Below are 19,520 nucleotides of genomic sequence, written 5' to 3' on the forward strand. Positions count from 1 at the left end.
CAAAATTGGACTCAAGCTGAATTAAATAATCTCGATATAGAACAAACATATTCTGGTTCAATCAGGTCGCCATTCATCTTTCATTGGAAGTGGAGCATGTAAAAAACCAGAAGAGCTCCAGTCCTAGGAAACAAGAAGGCACCATCCGTAATATGAACAGGAAAAAACGCTTTGATTTCTTCATGATGAAGATTATTATTGATACTTGGGTAGTAGGCTGTTTCAATTTTCAATTTGGTGTTTAGAGTTCTGAAAAGCTGGGTTTCTTCCATTCAGCTAAAGATGATTAACTTTAAATACACCAATCACTACGTGGTTTTTAAGAATTTGTGTTTTCATTTTTAATGAATTTCAGCTAATATTATTACAATTGATTTCAATGTCAAAATATAGTTTATTTTTGTATTTAAGTTTTGATTGGATTCGATCATTTAGAAGATTTTCTTTTTAAATACTTACAGAATAAGAAAAGTTAAAATATGTTAAAATTTCCTACTAAGTTAAACTCAGCCTCAGAGTTTTTCATGAATTTCTGTCAAAGTTAATTTTATTTTATTAAATAAATTAGTTACTTTTTTATTCTTACAATTAAGGAAAGGTTTATTTAAACATATCCTTAACCAAACGTCTGAAGGATTTTATACCGTACACTAATGTTTAATTATGACATGTCCAAGCCTAATAATTTTGATGCAAATGTGTCACACTTTACGTCTGTGATCATATATATCTCTAAGCCTTCAGGGTCATCGATGTCTACTCAACAATAATATCTACCTAAAACTACATTTGATTGCGTTACACGATATTCAACCTTTCTTGCTATCAAATGGAGGCATTTCAAGCCCAAGAAATCACTCAGTATGAGCTTTGAAATTTTAATTGAAATTGAATGCCATATCGATTAGACAAAGGTAGGAAAAACCTTTAGTAAGGAACAAAGAAAAATTTTCTATACACTTTGAAACCGGATGTTTGACTTCACCATAGTTTTGTATGTATGTTATCAGCCTAACTAGTTTTTGTTCATATCCTTTACAAAAGAATTTGAATTTGGTGAGTTGACTGCCCCAACTTCGAAGCACTCGTCATTTGGACTTGTGATAAGTTTATCAGAAGAATGATCGGTTCTACTTGCTACAGATATGGTGGAATCAACCCATGGTCCCCCCATTGACTTGCTTCTTTGCTCTATACTATCTTGTGAGAAAGCAGAAGAAACATGAGTTTGGCTGTCTTGTGATAAGAACTCAAGGGCTTTAAACCTTGCATCTTGTGCATTGTCACTGCCTTTGATTATTGGTGGTGCTTGAATTGGAGTTTTTCCCTCAAGCATGCTCACTACCGATGACATAGGTGGTCTAAGAGTGGGAGAAGGATTGGTACACAAGAGTGCTAACTGTAGCATTCTCATGGCCTCTTCGGAGGAGTACTTTGAACCAAGACTTGGATCCACCAAATCCAGAAGATTTCCTTGCTCTTGGAGAACATAGGCCTTCAATGAAATGCAACAAATAGTATCACAAAACTTCAACCAAATTATAAACTATGAATCAAGAAAGTAAACCACAATACCAGAAAAGAGAAACATTAATAATGTCTACATTTAAAGTGTAACTTACCCAATCCAAAAGATACACAAACTCCTCCTTTGGCCTGTAATTTGTGTTGCTCTTTCCACTAACAATCTCTAATGCTACAATACCAAAGCTATAGACATCTGCTTTGTCAGTCAAATAACCCCGCATAGCATACTCTGGAGCCATGTAACCACTGGTAAGAAACATTTAGTACCCTTGTGTCAGTTATTTCAAAAAACAATGACATGAGGAACAAAGTCTACAATGGTTTGACATAATACTGACATTGTCCCAGCTATTCTTGTACTGATATGGGTATTCTCTTCTTCATCAAGTTTGGCTAAACCAAAGTCAGAGATCTTGGCATTCAGATGCTTATCAAGTAAGACATTGGTTGCTTTAATATCCCTGTGTACTATTTTCAACCTTGACTCCTCATGGAGATAAGCTAATCCCTTTGCAATCCCCACACAAATCTTCATTCTTCTGGGCCAGTCCAATTGCATCCTCTCATGCTCTTTACCTAAAAGAGAAAAGCTTTTTCAGTTGGATTTAACTTGGTAGCGGCATACACAACCAAAGATGTTCATGTAGCATTTACCAAAAAGTGCACGAGCAAGACTATTGTTCTCCATGTATTCATATACTAGAAGCAACTGGTTTCCTTCAATGCAACAGCCATAAAGTTTCACAAGATTTGGATGCTGCAAAGCAGATATCATGCCTATTTCATTGATGAATTCGCGATTCCCTTGCTTTGATTTAGAGGAAAGCTGCTTAACAGCAATCACAGCACCGTCTGACAACACACCCTGTGAATAAACAATTTCATCAGTACATGTCTTTATTTGTAAAATATTGGGGATACAAGAGTCAACCCCAATGTTTTCAAAACTTCATACAGCTTGAGATGATTGTAATCTATCCAAAGTTACCTTGTATACTGGTCCAAAGCCTCCTTCACCTATCTTATTTGCAGGATCAAAGTTATCAGTAGCAGCTTTAATCTGTCTTAAACTGAAATAACCTGTCTTCAAACCTACAAGTTCTGCAACAAGGTAGATGTAGCTACTCAATGAAAAGTATCAAGTAAAAAGAGAGAAATTACAGAACTGTTTTCATGAGAACCCAAGTGTGCATTTTGTTTATAACTTAAAATCACCATAATTCAGATCTTTGCAGTAAAAGTTTTTGTTGTAATATAGTCTGATATTAATATCTACAGAGGTATGTCTATTACAATATTATAAGACTATAACAAATGCATATTCGTCATGATTGACTTCAAACCAATCTGAACCTAGTATGACCAAAAACCAAGTCATAAGGGCACCAACTTCCTTTGGAATATAAACTTACCTTGGTCTGTTTCATCTTTCCCACATAGAAAACCCATCTTCCAAAGTGCAAGGAGTATCAATATGATGAACACACATATCCCAACCACAATTCCAGCAATTGCTCCAGTGGACAGCCCATGTGAAGGAACTTTAAAGTCTACATGAAAGTGGAAATGTTTACTTGAAATGAAAAGACAAGGTCTTTCTTGATTTCATAGAGATCAAACCATTGTTATCAAAGCTACTTACTTGGGGTCACAGTGATAGCAGATATAAGAGGTCCATATATACCTCTTTCAGGAATAGCATTAGTTCCTTTCCCTGCCCAGGATAAGTGGATTTCCAAGGTGTTGTGGGTAACATTCACATTAAACTCCTTAGTGATTCCCTTACCAACTCCACCAGCTTCTTCCACAATGTTAAAATCTTTCAAATATTTAAAACCCTGTCAATGTACAGTGATGAAAATATCTACCTTCAGAACTCTTGCTTAATTGGAAAACCAGATAGAAAACGAGTCTAACATGCAAAGAGTCACTAGGATAAGCCACTTGATGTGTCTTGAGACTCACTTAAGTCCTAACATAATATATGAAACAAATTGTTTGCTTCATTACTCACTTGGATTGAAACATCAAATACACGCTTTCCAAGGCTGGTAAATGCATTGTCATCAGAGAATGTTATCTCAGCAAAATGAAGTTTCACTTTATAATTTCCATTCAGCATACAAAGACCATAATAATGAAGATATAGTGGGGCCATGCGGGCTGTATGGTAGTATTCAGAGCCATTAATTTTCAGATGAAACTGATTGTTTGCAACATAATCAGCCTTATCCCTTCCTAGATATACTCCAGTGCTGCTATATGCCCATTTGCCATCATCACTAACAACATAGTTTGATATGCCTCGTAGATTGAGGTCGGCTTCATATTCATTGCCCTCAAATTCTATTTCAGGTCCTCCACAGTTTATGAACAGTGAATGAACTGCAGAAACACAGCGAAAGTGAATAGTTCATTAAGAAAAATGACTAAGCTTAATGAAAAAGCAGGGATAAAAAACAAACAAAACAAAACTTGATCTCTAATGCATTTTAGTTCGGATTTCAAAATGGAACTATCATAATTTCATCGACAGAACAAAACCATTGTAGTTTATAAAATCATGATCACTTTCCAAGTCTAGACACTTACACCGGGGTTTCCCAGGACAAGGTTGGCCTCTCTTTAAACAAGACGATCTGCAAGATGTATATTTAGTTCAACAGATGATTCAAAGAGGATATTGAATTAAAACAAGATCACAAGAAAGAACATACGAAGTGTTTGCTGAGGGAGAGAGGCTGGAAGCTAAGTTCCTGCTCAGTAATAATAACAATACCATGCTTAGAATTGACATAAGTGAAGAAATGCTTTAAATAATTTTTAGACAATAAGAAGCTTACACATCCAAGACCTGGCAAAAATGTGAAAAACTCTCACTAAAATTGTTCAATGATAAATCACTGCAAGAGAACATAAAGCGAGATTAAATTTCATTATTCAGAGAATTCTAATTCTAAAGTATGAAACTAAGAGGGTGGTAAAAATTCAAGAAAACATGCTTACATCTTCTGTTTGAAGGTTTGTATCCAATCAGGAATTCGTCCACTTAGAGAATTGTTAGTCAGGAACCTGCACCCATCATGAACACATGCTTCATTATATCAGAGAAAATTCAATCGAGAAAAAGAAAAAAAATTCTTGAGACCAAATTATTTGTAGGAACATCCACACATCCTTTCAGTTAATCTTCTTGTCGGAAGAGGAAAATATGCTCTTACAAGTAATTTATTTTTTCCAGGTCCTGAAATGAATCTGGGATTGGACCAGTCAGCATGTTGGAGCTCAGATCTCTGAAAAAAAGAAAAAAGAGAAAATTACTAACATGAAGCAATGGCACATGCCACAGCCAAACTGTAGCTGCAGAATATGAGAGGAAATTTCAAGATTGCAATAATTTTTAATTTTTCTCTTTTTTCAGGCCTTTCGAAATTGGAACATAATAATTTGCACAGATGATGCATAATAAAATTTATACTATCATTATAATGGCTGAACTAATCAACAAATCACAGTCACCTTAAAGGACATGTTCCCATTTCTAAAGAATTTGGTTCAATAGTTTGAAAAAAATAGCTTTTCAAACTACTACACAAACAGCTAAAGAGTGTCTAAAAGTAAGTCTTCGAAATATATTTAGCAATGATTACCAAAGAAGCCAAGAAGTGCTAATCACAATTAATTGGATTCAAATTATTTATTGGTCTTGATAATGAAGTAATTCAATGATCACAAGCTTAATCAAAGAAGAATAGACCCTTTAGAGCAATTAGGGATAGAAAAGAAAAGCGGGGAGAAAAGATGCTACGTACAAATATGTGTAATTGTTCAAAACGTCAGACAATAGAATTGAAGATAATAAAAGGATCATAGTATCACAGAGTGACTTCTAGATCCTTATTGGTGTATAATGGTGATTTAACTTCTCTCATTATTCATTATGATTGCAACCTGAACTTTCTTCTTATACTACCATCTCACTGAGGACCAGGCAAAAACATATCAAGCAGACCCTTGTCTCTCTCTCCCTCTGTGTGTGTGTGTGTATATATATAGGTGTGTTTTTATAAACTAAAATTTAATTGACACTAATGAGATTGGTAAACGGGTCTATACAAAGAGGCTTAAAGCATATACAGTGATAGGTACAACTATAGCCAGTAACATACTCTAGATGCAACTTACAGAGTTTTTAAACTTTGCTTTTCTCCAATGTAACTAGGAATTTGACCAGTGATTAAGCAATTTCTCAATTCTCTGAGTAACAGAAAAAACCAAACATTAAAAGCCTGAATGAATTATATATCTCTTCACGTAAGAGCAATGATGTTTTCAACTCACAGTCTTTGCAATAGATTCAAATTCGTCAGATTAGGAAATGTCATGGTTGGTCCCTTCAAATCAGATATTCTCCTGATATATAAATGTTTCATCAATGAAAAGAAAATGTTTCTCTATTGGAGATTGCCTTCCATAGCCATTTAAAATGCAGACAAAATGTAACAATTTGGATATATTCTAAAAAGGGGAAAGAAAGTACTAACAATTCTGTCAAATAGATCAATTCAGATATGACAGAAGGAATTGGACCTTCCAAGGATGTGCCCTGCAAATCCCTTTAAAACAAAGTTTTCTCAGTAATACAATGCCAATATAGTATTATTTGGTTCTTCAAGAGAGAAAAGGTCAGAATAAGCTAAAAGTTAGACTCACAATCTATCAAGTTTAGTCCAGTTCCCTATAAAACTGGGTATCTTCCCGGACAAAGTGCTCCCATCTATCCTACTGCAGAAAATATGGGGTGGTTTCATAATTTAACAAAGACAAAGTAAAAACATAGGGACAAATTTTATGACATCATATCGTATTACTCACAACTGAGTGAGATTCTTGAGTTTTCCATATGCTTCTGGTATTGTCCCTGTGAAATTATTTGCAGAGAGAAGTCTGCATGTTCATATATAGGAAATCAAAAATAGAAAAAGGAGTTAGGCTGTGGGGAAAAACTGTAGAAATTGTAAATATTTACGCATCAATGAAGACAAACTAGTGATTGAATTTGATTATGTACATGAAATGAAAATTACTGAAATAAAACAAACAATCTCACAATTTCTGTAAGTTGCTCATTTTTCCAAGGCTCGGGGGAAGATGTCCTTCAAGTTGATTATCTTCCAAGTTCCTGTATATATTCATTACAAATTTATTTATTCCGTTTCCAATGTTAATCACTATGACATCATGTTTTTCCCAAACGCTTACAGTTCTTGCAGACTAGTCATTTCACTAATTTCTGAAGGAATTGAACCAGTAAAGCGATTTCCCAGAAGTGACCTGAATCATGGTAACAAATGTACATTGAGTAATTGAATTTATGTGAACATGGAAAATCATACAAACCAGTTTTAAACAAAAAAAAGAAAATAGTTTAATTAGAATATATGTAAAAGTTTTGTGCACTATTTATCCGCATACAAGACAAAAAAACACAGATAATGATGACTTACAGAATTTCAACTGATGAGAGGCGTCCAAGGCTTTTTGGAATCGAGCCATTGAAATAATTCCGAGTGAGATCACTGTAAGAGTTTCACTGATATTCAATAGGTTCTAACACATACAACTAGAAAAGTAAGAGGGATAAAGAATTTAAAACCACTTACAGTATTTTCAGTCGAGTTAGATTTCCAAATTCATCGGGTAAAGGTCCAGATAAATTGATACCCTTGAGTGCACTGTCATAACCAATGTGTTCAAATAGAATTCTCAAATGAATTTTCTTTTTACTTTAATAAACAAGATTGAATGTAAAGTAACCAAAGGTGATCTAGGTCACTAAATTAGTCTCTAATGGGAGGACTAAAATGATATCATTTCAAATGATCAATATCTGTAATTCCAAGGACTAATTTCGTGCATTGCTTTTTAAAATACAGCACAATTAGTCAAATCCTTTATTTAGTTCTCTCAAACTCACACTGCTGTCTACTGATGTAAATAGCTGTCATAAATTGCACATAGTTAAACTGTATTATAAAATAGTAATAGGAAGAGGTCTGAGAAAAAAAGCCATACACGGATGTCACGTGGCAAACAGTGCCATTGTTGAAAAAACAATTGCATGTTACATTCCTTATGATTTGATCCTCATCCCTTGAAATCTTCCTGTTATCAAACCCTCTACCCCCTTGGCAGGAACTTTGTGTAACTCTCCAATTCAAGTTCTTTACCTTGTCTGATATTGTTTGTAGTATTTTAACTGCAAGTATACAAAGCAAAAAAAAAAAAAGAAAAACTCATTTTAGGTTGGTAAAATTCTGAAATAAAGTCAGAAAAACTTTAATTAGCAAACATGTATTGGTCACACTTTCAACTCTCATAGTCAATGGCTTCAACAATTTGAGCACGATGCTATCTTTTCGTGAATAATTTGACTGAGTCAAATAAGGTGGCCAATAAATATAAGAAGTTGAACTTTGCATGCATGCAAAGATAATCCGTTTCCAAATTTCATATGGTCAACCCTTCTCATTAGTATTATGATTATACTAGCAATAGTCAATAAAACGAGAAAAATGATTATTGAATAATGATAATCAAACCTAAGTTGATGAAATTGTATGGTTTAAGGAACACAAAACATGACATTATTCTACACATTAATTCATGTCGTGTTTATCATAAGGAATAAAGTGCTATTAGAGTATGTTGACACGTAATTAGACTCATCTAGCAAAATCCTTTCATCACAATTAATTTGAACTTTCCTTTTTGTCCCTTGACTTTTAAACCAAAATAGTAGTGCTTTTTTTTTCTCCTTTTGCATGTGAAAAATGAACAGAATTGCGAAAAAAAGGTGGCTACTAATGCAGCTGGTGACAGAAGAAAGAAAAAAAGAAAATTCATGAGAATAATCCTCATCACAGTGTGAAATGCTTTAAAGGGTAACTGATGTGACCTTTTCATCATATATATTATATTTACAGTATGAAAATATAACTTTCTTCAAATTTTATTGATTTTTCTCTATTGATGATGCATTTACACAGGTTCACCCATGAAACCAAAAAGATGCTAAAAATAAAGATCAAAACTATTTATTGGATAAACTAGTGCTTACACCAAAAGGGCAAACATCTAAAAAAGGATGAACACAATCTGACACACAGTCTGTCACTTCCACTGTAATCACATGCCCCTTTTATTACCAATCTACCCTCATTTATTTGACAATTTTCAACCTTTTAACTTACTCCATAGCTGTCTCAACTTCATGATTCATGGCTTGAGATAGCTACAATTACGGATATTATAATGCTAATCAATGTTGTGAAAGTGATTAAAGAATAAAACTAGAATACACGTGGCAGAAAATATTCATTCAGAACTCTTATTACGAGACCAGTCAAATAAAAATGCAATTTTCAAAAAGTGGGTCCCCAATAATATAACAAAAAATATGGCCCCATTGTCGTTTACAGAGGATATCACATGGAGCAGTGAAGAGCAATTGTTGTGATTTCATTGGATCTTCAAAACACTCCAAAATTTGATAATGTCATAAACAAGAAAGAAAATAAATCATACAAATCCCTTTGTTTCAATGATGATAGAAGATACAAGCTCTTTCCTTCAATGATGGAAGTAACATAAACAGAAAAGAAACCTGAGTGAGGATATATTTCTTTTATTTAATTGAACAAATAAATGGAAATTTTTGAAGGACAAAAGAAAAACAAAATATTCTTTCCTTTTGTTTTCTCTTTCAATTTGAATTTAAATTTCTAAAATTTCAACCTATTCCCATTTTCTTTCCTTCCAATCCATCAGAACCAAACAATCCCAGAAAATTAAAAGGCCAAGGCAGTGATTATTCAATGACTTCAGAGATTACAGAAAAGGCCAAGGCAGTGATTAAGCAAGTTAGACGCTGAACTTCCTTACAAAAACTACTTAAATGTTAATGAAAGAGAAAAAGAAAGAGAAAAGAAAATAAAAAGGTGATATCTCTATGGATCTGGTGAGAGAAAAAGCAATGCAAGTTGATGAACTAAATTCTGAATGTTGGGTTTGCACTAGATGTGAGAAAGATCTCAACTTTGTGAAGATGGTGTTGAAGTAAAAGACAGTTTGTCTTTAATTTTGGAAGTTACAATTCCCAAAAGATAAAAAAGCATAGGAAAATGGAAATTAAGTAAGCACCTTCATCTTTTGGTATGAGTTGAGCATTAGATCCAGAGTGTTGGAAGTGATCCAAAGCCAGAAAGCAAAAAGTGAAGAAGATGGAGACATGTTTGGAGCTTGAAGACATCACAAACCGCATCTTGGTCGTGTCTTGTACCAGGATCAGGACCACTACCTTAATCTGTTGTTTCTGTTTTGAAAGAGAGTTTCAGAGAATAAAGGAAAAACGACAACAACAAGAAGAAGAAAAGAGAAAGAAGAAGAAGTATTGGTACGATGGTTTTGTTGGAGGGAGAAAATTTTGAAGGGATATTTTTTCCTTCAACATTAATAATACACTCAGAAAGCTAAGTGAAGAATAAATAAAAGTATCACATTGAAAAACAAAGAAAAAATACTTTTTTTTTTCTAAAATAAATGGAATTTTGCAGTTACAGTTTTGACATTTTTTTTTTCAATTTATTCACCAGGAATTTATTTGAATTCGTTACATAGACAGTTGTGCGTATAAAATTTGACTTTTAATTACAACTATTTTGAAATCATTTTAAGAATTAATTTTAATTTTTTCGACGTAATTTTTTACATTATGATTGTATAATAAACAAACTCTATTTACTCTGCCATTGTAAAATTAAATTGAGATAATCAATTGCTTTTAACTTACTAGTGAAAATATGTGTATGTATGTTATTTTTTTTATGATAATAAAAAATTATTATAATTATAAAATTAAAATAATTTTATAATTGTATTTATTTTGTAAATAGTTTTATAATTTAAAATAAAATAAAATTTAAGAAAATATTTAAATCGAAAAAATGATTAAATTTAAAAAATAATTACTTAAAAGTAAAATTAATAAAATAGTTATTTTAATTTAAAATGATTTATTAAAAAAATTAGAATCAATTAAAAGATATGTATATATAGGTATAGACAAGTGAAAAAAAATTAAATGGAACAATTAATTATTATTTATGAAATATGATTAATTAATTGGGTGAACCTATTATTTTTGTTGTCTACTCCGGGATTTATCAAACTGTCTTGGACTTTGTCTGTTTTAAAATTTATGTTAACATAACTACTTATATTTAATTATGCACTACACAAAAATTAATCGGAACTTAAATATTTTTAGTTTTCATTTATGATTCCTTTCAATAGTTACATGTGAAATTAATGAGAAAAGTACAAAAAATCAATTTTGTAATAAATACACAAAAAAATTATAGTTAACAAGGTTGTTTATTCTATTAACTAGTTCAAACTCGGTTACAATAAGTATTTTAAAAAATTAATAATATTACTCTAAATAATCTGTAATAATATATAATAATCTTTAAAATTAATTTGAATTCAATTAACTACATAAATAATCTGTAATAATATATAATAAGATATTTTTAATATATGTAATTTATTTTTATAAAAGTATATTTAAGTGTAGTTGCAAATTCTATTGATAGACATTATCTTTCCTGTTTCATTAACTTTTATTTTTATAATATTTTTAAAACTATTTTAACCAATTTAATAGTAATATTTAATAATGGTTTAATTTTTAATATTTAAAAAATACAAAAATATTGAACATCTTTTTAGTAGTGATAATAATAATTAATTAGGTTTTTCAAATTAATGAAAGTGTATTGATGAGTCATCACTTTCAAATAAGCTTTTTGATAGTTATTAATGAATAACATATTCATTATATTTTCCTTCTTAAAAACATGTTATTACCATTATTATTTGGTAGCCTGCAATTTCCAAAATAATTAAAAACCCGAAGTCAACATTTTCACAATTTAATAAAAAAAAATTATATACATGAAAATTGGCTATAATCAAATGTTTCAAACATTATTATTACCATTGTTATTAAAAGAAAACCAAAATAAGAGAGGAAAGAAGAATTTAAAATTGAACTAAAAATAAATAGATTTTGTTTTCTTAAACCAGCATATTTATCTCTTATTTTATTTATTCATAATAAAAATATATATAATAATCAATATTTTTCTTTATTCATGATGAATACTATATTGTTGATGCTTATTTTCTAACAAAGTGGGCTTCTTCCATAGAACTTAGAGTTCAACAATTTAGACTTTGAGGCTTTTGACCATTAAGTTCCGATTTTCAAGTTTTGAATCCAATGAATTCGGTTGAAACTCATACATAAAATTAATGTCATTGTTTAAATATAAGATAAATAAAATTAAATATAACAAAAGTCTATTAATCTCTTAAAAGATTAAAATATCAATTAACCCTATTTTTTATAGCATACAACTTACTCTTTCTCTACATTTTGAAATCTCCAAATTTATCATATCATTTTCATACGAAGGCATCAATTTTGTCGAATGGGTTCACAACTTTTTGCTAGTGTATTGGTACATGATGTTAGGAATGTGAGATGCATCCAAAAGACTTCTATAACTTTTTTTTTTCTTATTTTCTACTCCGAATGTCTTAGAGTAGTCTATTTCCACTCTTTGTGATTGAATGTAATGAATCATAACTTGTTGTTTTGATTTAAATATATTTTTCTTTTATTTTTTATTTTATTCTTTCTTCATGCTTTATGGTTGCATGATTTTATCATATATATTTATTTAGGTCTCATTTTTCAAAATTAATATGAAAAAGGAGTTGAATTGCGTTATATATATATATTTAAAAAAAAGTAGATGTAACTTTTTGTTTGTTTTTTTAAAAAAAATATCAAAGACTAATTAATATCCAATTTAGATCTAAAAATTTCATTGAAAAGCGTTTTGGAATTAAAAACTTGATATTTGTTAGTGAAAAGAAAAATCCAACCACTCACATTTTAATTAGGTGTTATCAAACAACAAAATATAAAATATGTAAGATGTATGTGTTTCACTTGTCAAATGATATAACATTGTGTAATCTCTTTCTACGTCTAACAAATAGTGTTGTCATGAGATGATACACTAATAGTCTTTAGTTAATGTTGTACTTCATGAAAATATCTCTATGCTTAAATTATCCTACAAAAATGTTTGCCTCCTTCGTTTGCCAAGAAGATGCATAAAACATGTCAGATAAACAATATGTTGGAAAATGAGTTAAAGATGTTGTGCTCTAAGAATCCCCTACCTCTTTTGTTAAATTGGAAAAGACTATTTGTCTTGTATGCTTCAATGTTTTACACAATTTTGAATGAAGACTCTTTTATCCAAGTGTGATAAGTTCTACTAGCTTTCGAGATATTGCTTCAAGATAAGGGCATTTAATACAAGCATGAAGTCCATTTAACATACTTTCTATGTTCAAATTATTCAAACATAAGAAAGACCTTTACATAAGGATTATGATATATTAACATTTTTTTAATAACTTTTTTAATAATAGGACACATGTTACTACTTTATTAATCTCTTAGAATTTATTTTTCAAAAAAAATATATAAAACAGACTAATCACAAACCGTTACATTGTAAAAATGTTGTAAAAAAAAGTTGTTAAAAAACTTTTTTCTTTACAAAAGCTGAAGCTGCTCAATAGCCATAAAAGGATTTGGAACGATTCTTCTCTTCAATGTCCATATAAAGTTATCCCTAAAGAAGAGAAACAACGAGCTTGATAAGCAAAGTGCCAAAATACTATTAATTTTTTTTTTGTCCTAAAAGCTTTGTAAGAATAATGTTGTATTCACTAGCAAACTAGTAAAGAAAGTTTAAAAATTGTACACGTTGAAAGACACTACCCTCTCTAGTGGTGACCCTTTATGATCTTTTTTTTTTTATCATATCTTTGGTTTTTTGTTAAATAATACTTATTAGGTTAGTCAGGAATAACTACGTCCCAAAACAGTATTAAGCGTTTTAACCAAAAATGGCTAAGTATTTAAAGAATACTTGATAAGTTATGTAGTAGTGGCTACAATTTGAAATAATACTTGGTAGGTTAGTCATGAGTGTCTACAAACTAAAAGAATATTCATGTTGTTTTCTAAGTTTTCTTGTAGGTATTATAACAAACAATTTCCATTTTAACAATACTGCATTATTTTAATTCGTTTTAAAGCCTAAAATAAGTTGCATAACATTCATTCATACTTTTTAGACATTCGTATTTCATTTATAAGCATTTATATTCATTTTAGCATGTTGAACCATAACTTTTTCACTTTTAGATTCTAATTTTGCATATTCACTTAGGACTAGTTTCATTCATTGTCTCACTTCCATATTATGATCATTTTAGAATAGTTTTAACTGTTATTTTTGTTTTTCCATTAAAGTTTGACTTACAAATGTTGTTTCTCTTAAAGTTCCTCAATTTTTTGGATTTGATACCTTGGTTACCATTATATTATTTTAGTGGAGAAATCAAGTTTTTACTAACTTTATGTGCGACGAGAGATTTATCTAGTGTCAAAATAATATTATAAGACCATGTATTTTTTTTTAATTAATCTCTATATCTATAAGTTTTTTTTTTTCATGATCATTTGAGAGTCTCAATCTCGATTTTATAAGTAGAGATAATTGCAACGATATTTTGATGCTCAAGTTAGTGTATGTGAATAACAATTAATACAATTATAAGATAAATACTATTATCAAGGTAAATACGTGGGGAGTAGTTGTTTATTATATTATCCTCAATTGGTCTTTTTTTGAATGGGCCTTGGAAATGCACTCGTGTCATTCTTAATCTTGGTTTAGCCAACTTTTTGTCATGATAAGCAACGTTAGTTTCTTTTTATATTGTTTGATTGGTTGTATTAAGGTGTTAAGAGCCCTATATAATCCTTTTGACATAATATATTACCATTATATTATTTTAGTGGAGAAATCAAGTGTTTACTAACTTTATGTGCGACGAGAGGTTTATTCGTGAGCGTCAAAATAATATTATAAGACCATGTATTTTTTGTTAATTAATCTCTCTATATATATAAGTTTTTTTTTCATGATCATTTGAGGGTCTCAATCTCGATTTTATAAGTGGAGGTAATTGCAACGATATTTTGATGCTTAAGTCAGTGTATGCGAATAACAATTAATACAATTATAAGATAAATACTATCATCAAGGTAAATACGTGGGGAGTAGTTGTTTATTATATTATTCTCAATTGGTCTTTTTTTGAATAGGCCTTGGAAATGCACTTGTGTCATTCTTAATCTTGGTTTAGCCAACTTTTTGTCATGATAATCAGTGTTAATTTCTTTTTATATTGTTTGATTGGTTGTGTTAAGGTGTTAAGAGCCCTATATAATCCTTTTGAGTCTTTCTTTATTAATAGAACATATTTTATATACACATCTATGATTTTATTATAAATTGATTACACTTTCTATTTGCTTTAATTTAAGTTTTCATTTTATTTTTTTATTAATAATAAATTGGGTTCATCAGTCATAATTTCTTTAATTTTGTTAATGAATTTTATTAATGGATTTTATTAATGAATTTTAGGATTTTAATTATTGATGAAAGTCTTCGTAACTAATAGATCTGTCGGTAAAATCCATTAATAATTTTACACTTTTATTATTAACGAAAATTTCTGTTGGTAAAATGGACGTCAAAGTTTCCACTTTATGCTTTGACCATGTAGTGATAAAATCAGTTAGTAATTGTTTTAGTAAAGTCATTGCTAATTGAATTTTTTAAAAATATGTGGATAATTGAATTTTTGAAAATGTGTCGGTAATTGTATTTCTTAAAATTCATTTGTAATTTCTTGATAAAATCATTAGTAAAATGGACATTTTTTTTTTGCTAAATTTTATGATAAATTTATTATAAATTAAATGATAATGGATAAGTAAAATGAAAAAAGAAAAAGGGAAGAAGGAGGTGAAGGAGGAAGAGGAGGAGGAGGGGGATAAGAAGGTGATAACAGTTTCAATAATGGAGATGATAAAAAGGAAAGTAGGAGGAGGATGAGGAGAAGCCAAACGTAGAAGGTAGCTGACATGGCGATGACAAATGCGACAATGATGGAGGAAAAAAAGGAAGAAGAAGAAGAAGAAAAGGATAAAGAGGAAGAAAACGAGGAGGATGAAGAGGAGAAAGACCAAATCATTGTATTTACTAACGAAAAATTTTTTGTTGTTAATTATTGACAAATATTTATCAACAAATAATTACCGATATATTTTGATTGTAAGTAATTATCACTAATAGACTTTTTACCATAAGTAGTTATGATGTATTTTTCTATCTATCAATAATTTATATCAACAAACATATCACTGATGGATTCAGATAGTCGATAAATTATTTTTTTTGTAACGGAGGAAACCATACGGGTTTAACTTTTATAATTTGGCTTTTAAACGATATTAGAGCCCAAATTAGGTCCATAATGGTGAATTTCCACCACATCTTGAATCTCCCTTTTAATCCTTTCAAGAATCTAACTATTGTAGCCATAGGTGTTTCTACCACATCAAATTTCATCAAGGTGACCTCTATTGAGACAAAACCGTCTAAAGAAACGAGGTCGTTTAGTATTTCCTGTTTTGAAGCTAACAAACAATGTTGAACGAAATTAGCATTTTCAACATAAATCGTATATTAAATAACGTTTTGAAAAAAAAAAACATTTTCTAGCATATATCATCTAATAGACAATGCTTAACAAACTACGTCTAATAAAAGGAAATGTCTAAGTCTACAATTAGCAAACATTGAAGCTTAAATTTTTATATCTAAACAATGTTGAACATATAAGCAGTTAAAGAAAAGAATCATCAAGGAAAACCTTGATAAACAATGTGATAAAACTTACAAACAGTTTTAAAATAAGTGTTTAATGTTTTATATTGTCTAAAGATCATATATTAAACACTTTGTTTCCTAAATGATGTTTCTATCAACGAGCTGACATGTTCCAAAATGTTTTAAACACCCAATATGCCTAAATGATTACCAAAATTTAAAACTTTTATTGCATGTATGAAAAAGTATTTCCTTACTTATATGTTTTGCTCTCTTTATTTGTGTAGATCATGAAAGTACAAGAATTTACTCAAATTCCTACACAAGATCAATAAAGACGTTAAGAGATAGGAAGACATTCTGAGAATGTTTCCTTAAAGCTTCAAGGTTTTCAGAACTGTACAAGCCTCTTTTTTCAAAGTTTTGATAAAGCACAATAGCTCTGCAACATAAATCTGAGTTTGACAACCTACCTAAAATGCTATGAAGTCTACATGGAAGTCAACTCTTAGTCTAATGGATCTTTCTTGAAGAAGGCTATATAGAGATGATTGCATGAAGAGAAGACGAAAAGAATATGTGCATATAAACAAGCTTGTTGTTATGATGTCTCTCTTTCTCTACATTGTTTAACACTTTCGTTTAAAGAGAAAACCTTTATAGGTCTTTTATATTTTCTTTGTATTGAAAACTTATTCCCTCTCTAAGAGTTATCAATTTTGTATCTTGTTTAAAAAAACCTTTTTGGCTGTTTTGTAAATTCAGAAGTGAATTAAACACTTGGTGTTTAGCTTAGTTGAGTTAAATTATCTAGTAAGTTAACTAGTGTTGAAAGTAAGAGTGGTTGATACTAATTGTAAACCAGGAATGGTGAAACTTGTGTAATCTTTGTTAAAGATTAGTGAAACATTTTAAGAGATTTTAAGGGACAATTGGACGTAAGCGAACTAGTCTAAAAATACATGTATTATTGCTTGGTCTTATAAGCGTTTCCTAAACGCGCTCTCTTTTAAACACACCAATGTCTAACAACTATTCCAGATCATCTAACTCCTACAAAAGTCATTAAACATTGTTTTGCAAAAAAGTTTTAAAACACTATTCACCCCCCTTTTCTAGTGTTTTCCCGTGTTTCAACCTCTATCTCTTAGACATATTCTTCAACACTCTTATTTTCTTGTGTAAGTCTTTGTAATTTGTTGAAGATCTCCTTTTTATAATATGGACGTATAAATTTTTCCTTCATGGCTACCTTTAATTGCTCCCATGTTGAGATTGACAACCTTCTCCTTTTAGTTATATCCACGGTAATTTGATTCCACCAATTCATAACTTAGCCTTCAACTACAAGGATGCCATAAAAAATTTATCATCATCCTCATAATTATTAGAGCTGAATATTTGATTAAGCTTCATTTCCCATGTCAAGCAGACTTTCGAGTTATTAGCATTAAATTTATAGATAATAATCTTTATCCACATCTTATCTCTTCTAGGAATGTGGTTCTCAAAATCTTCTCGTCTTTGGCCTCGCCTTGGTCTAAAGTTATGCTTCTCTTCATCATTATCCCTCTCAAGCATGAGGTTCTCAAACTCCCCTCGTCTTTGGCCTCTCCTTAGCATAAATATGCTTCTCTTCATCATTATGACAATAACAGTCTGAATCATCTGGTCTCCTTTTCCTTCTCTCTAGTCTCTCCAATCTCACACTCACATCTTCATTAGACTTTTGGAGCCTTTCAAAGTGTGGTTGAGTGTGTTGTTGCATTTGAGCCATTTGTTAGAAACTTCTCACGTGCAACCATAATTATGTAGTCTTAGGTGGTGGTGGATCACTATTTTGGGGAGAAACCATGTCTTGGATGAAAATTTTAGTAATAATAATAATATATTCAGGACCTCACCACTTTTCTAAGTGTCTCACTCAAATTTCACTAATATATTACACTTATGGGTTTTTTTTTTCTTTTAAAGTACTCTCTTGTCTTTTTTTTTTTTCACTCAATTTCCCTTTAGTGCTTGACAGAGAACCCAATAGCTTAAGCAAAAAGTAACAAACAATGTGTAAAACATTACAAGATCTCAATCTTGACTCAAGAGGTCAAAGAAAATACAAAACTCTAGACAAAAGTTTGAGAAATTTTTGAAAGACACAAAATAATAAAATTAGAAATTTGTAGGACTATCAAAAGGAGTTAAATGACATAACACAAAGACTTTAAGAAAAAAGACTGAATATAATTTAATAGATTAACAATCATAAACAATAATGTAACATAATAATTTCTGTTGAGCTGTACAATAGTTTTTAATACTTTTGGATCCTTACTTTATCTTCCTTTTTTTCTCAATATATATTTGTTTCTTTTTTACTTGGATCCACTATTTTTCTTAATTTGTCAATTTAACACACAAACAAAGAAAACTAAACATATTGTCCTTCAAACATCAAAACTCATGCAAGGTCAAGGTAAACGACTAATTGAGACTACACTTAATAGAAAAACACAAAAATAGACAATTTCCTCGAATCAAATGTAAAAAAAACACAATTTAAACAAAGAACACGAAAAGTTAAAAACTCAACGAAATTAGATAAATATTGTTTTTTTAATAAGACAATAAAATAAGATAAAAGAGTATATTCAAAACAAAACTTTCCTCTTGATACAAGATTATATTTGGTATCTAAGAAAAATAATTCAAACTAGAACCTTGTTTTGATACCTTATGATATGATCCTCTTTAGGAAAAGTACAGTCTTTTCAAATTTGAATCCTCAAGAGACACAACAAAAAGTATATCAGAGAAAACTCCAGAATAAGATAGAGATGAGGATGTCACAATCTAGTAGATTGATAAGTCAAGTGCAAATTCACCATGAAGATGTTAATCTTTGATAAGAATGATAGTTCTAATCCAAGAACTAAGAGAATCCTCTATAAGAATGCAAATACATATAATATGATTCAAAAGTGTCTACATATGTATTTGATTCCCCTATATATAGGCACAAATGTTTAAAGAACCTAAGAAATCTTAAAAGATAGCCCAAATAAATTGGGCCTATAAATAACTTAAAAATTAAAAAAA

The 19,520-nt window shown here is 30.2% G+C and overlaps 1 protein-coding gene across 1 annotated transcript; it reads right to left on the reverse strand.

Moving 5' to 3' along the window:
• Positions 1–904: 904 nt before the first annotated feature.
• On the reverse strand, positions 905–10,074 carry LOC106779473 (probable LRR receptor-like serine/threonine-protein kinase At1g53430). The gene is made up of 24 exons (XM_014667584.2): positions 9,730–10,074; positions 7,603–7,786; positions 7,191–7,262; positions 7,035–7,106; positions 6,790–6,861; positions 6,638–6,709; positions 6,403–6,474; positions 6,241–6,312; positions 6,072–6,143; positions 5,869–5,940; positions 5,713–5,784; positions 4,749–4,820; positions 4,534–4,599; positions 4,371–4,430; positions 4,245–4,283; positions 4,120–4,166; positions 3,542–3,912; positions 3,170–3,365; positions 2,940–3,077; positions 2,516–2,628; positions 2,182–2,392; positions 1,866–2,103; positions 1,623–1,773; positions 905–1,495 (listed from the first exon to the last, which is right to left on the reverse strand). The coding sequence occupies exons 1-24, from the start codon at positions 9,848–9,850 to the stop codon at positions 1,016–1,018; spliced, it is 3,135 nt and encodes a 1,044-aa protein (XP_014523070.1). The 5' UTR covers positions 9,851–10,074; the 3' UTR covers positions 905–1,015.
• Between the last annotated feature and the right edge of the window lie 9,446 nt (positions 10,075–19,520).

The sequence above is a fragment of the Vigna radiata genome, unplaced genomic scaffold, assembly GCF_000741045.1.
Source record: "Vigna radiata var. radiata cultivar VC1973A unplaced genomic scaffold, Vradiata_ver6 scaffold_283, whole genome shotgun sequence".
Classification (NCBI taxonomy): domain Eukaryota; kingdom Viridiplantae; phylum Streptophyta; class Magnoliopsida; order Fabales; family Fabaceae; genus Vigna; species Vigna radiata.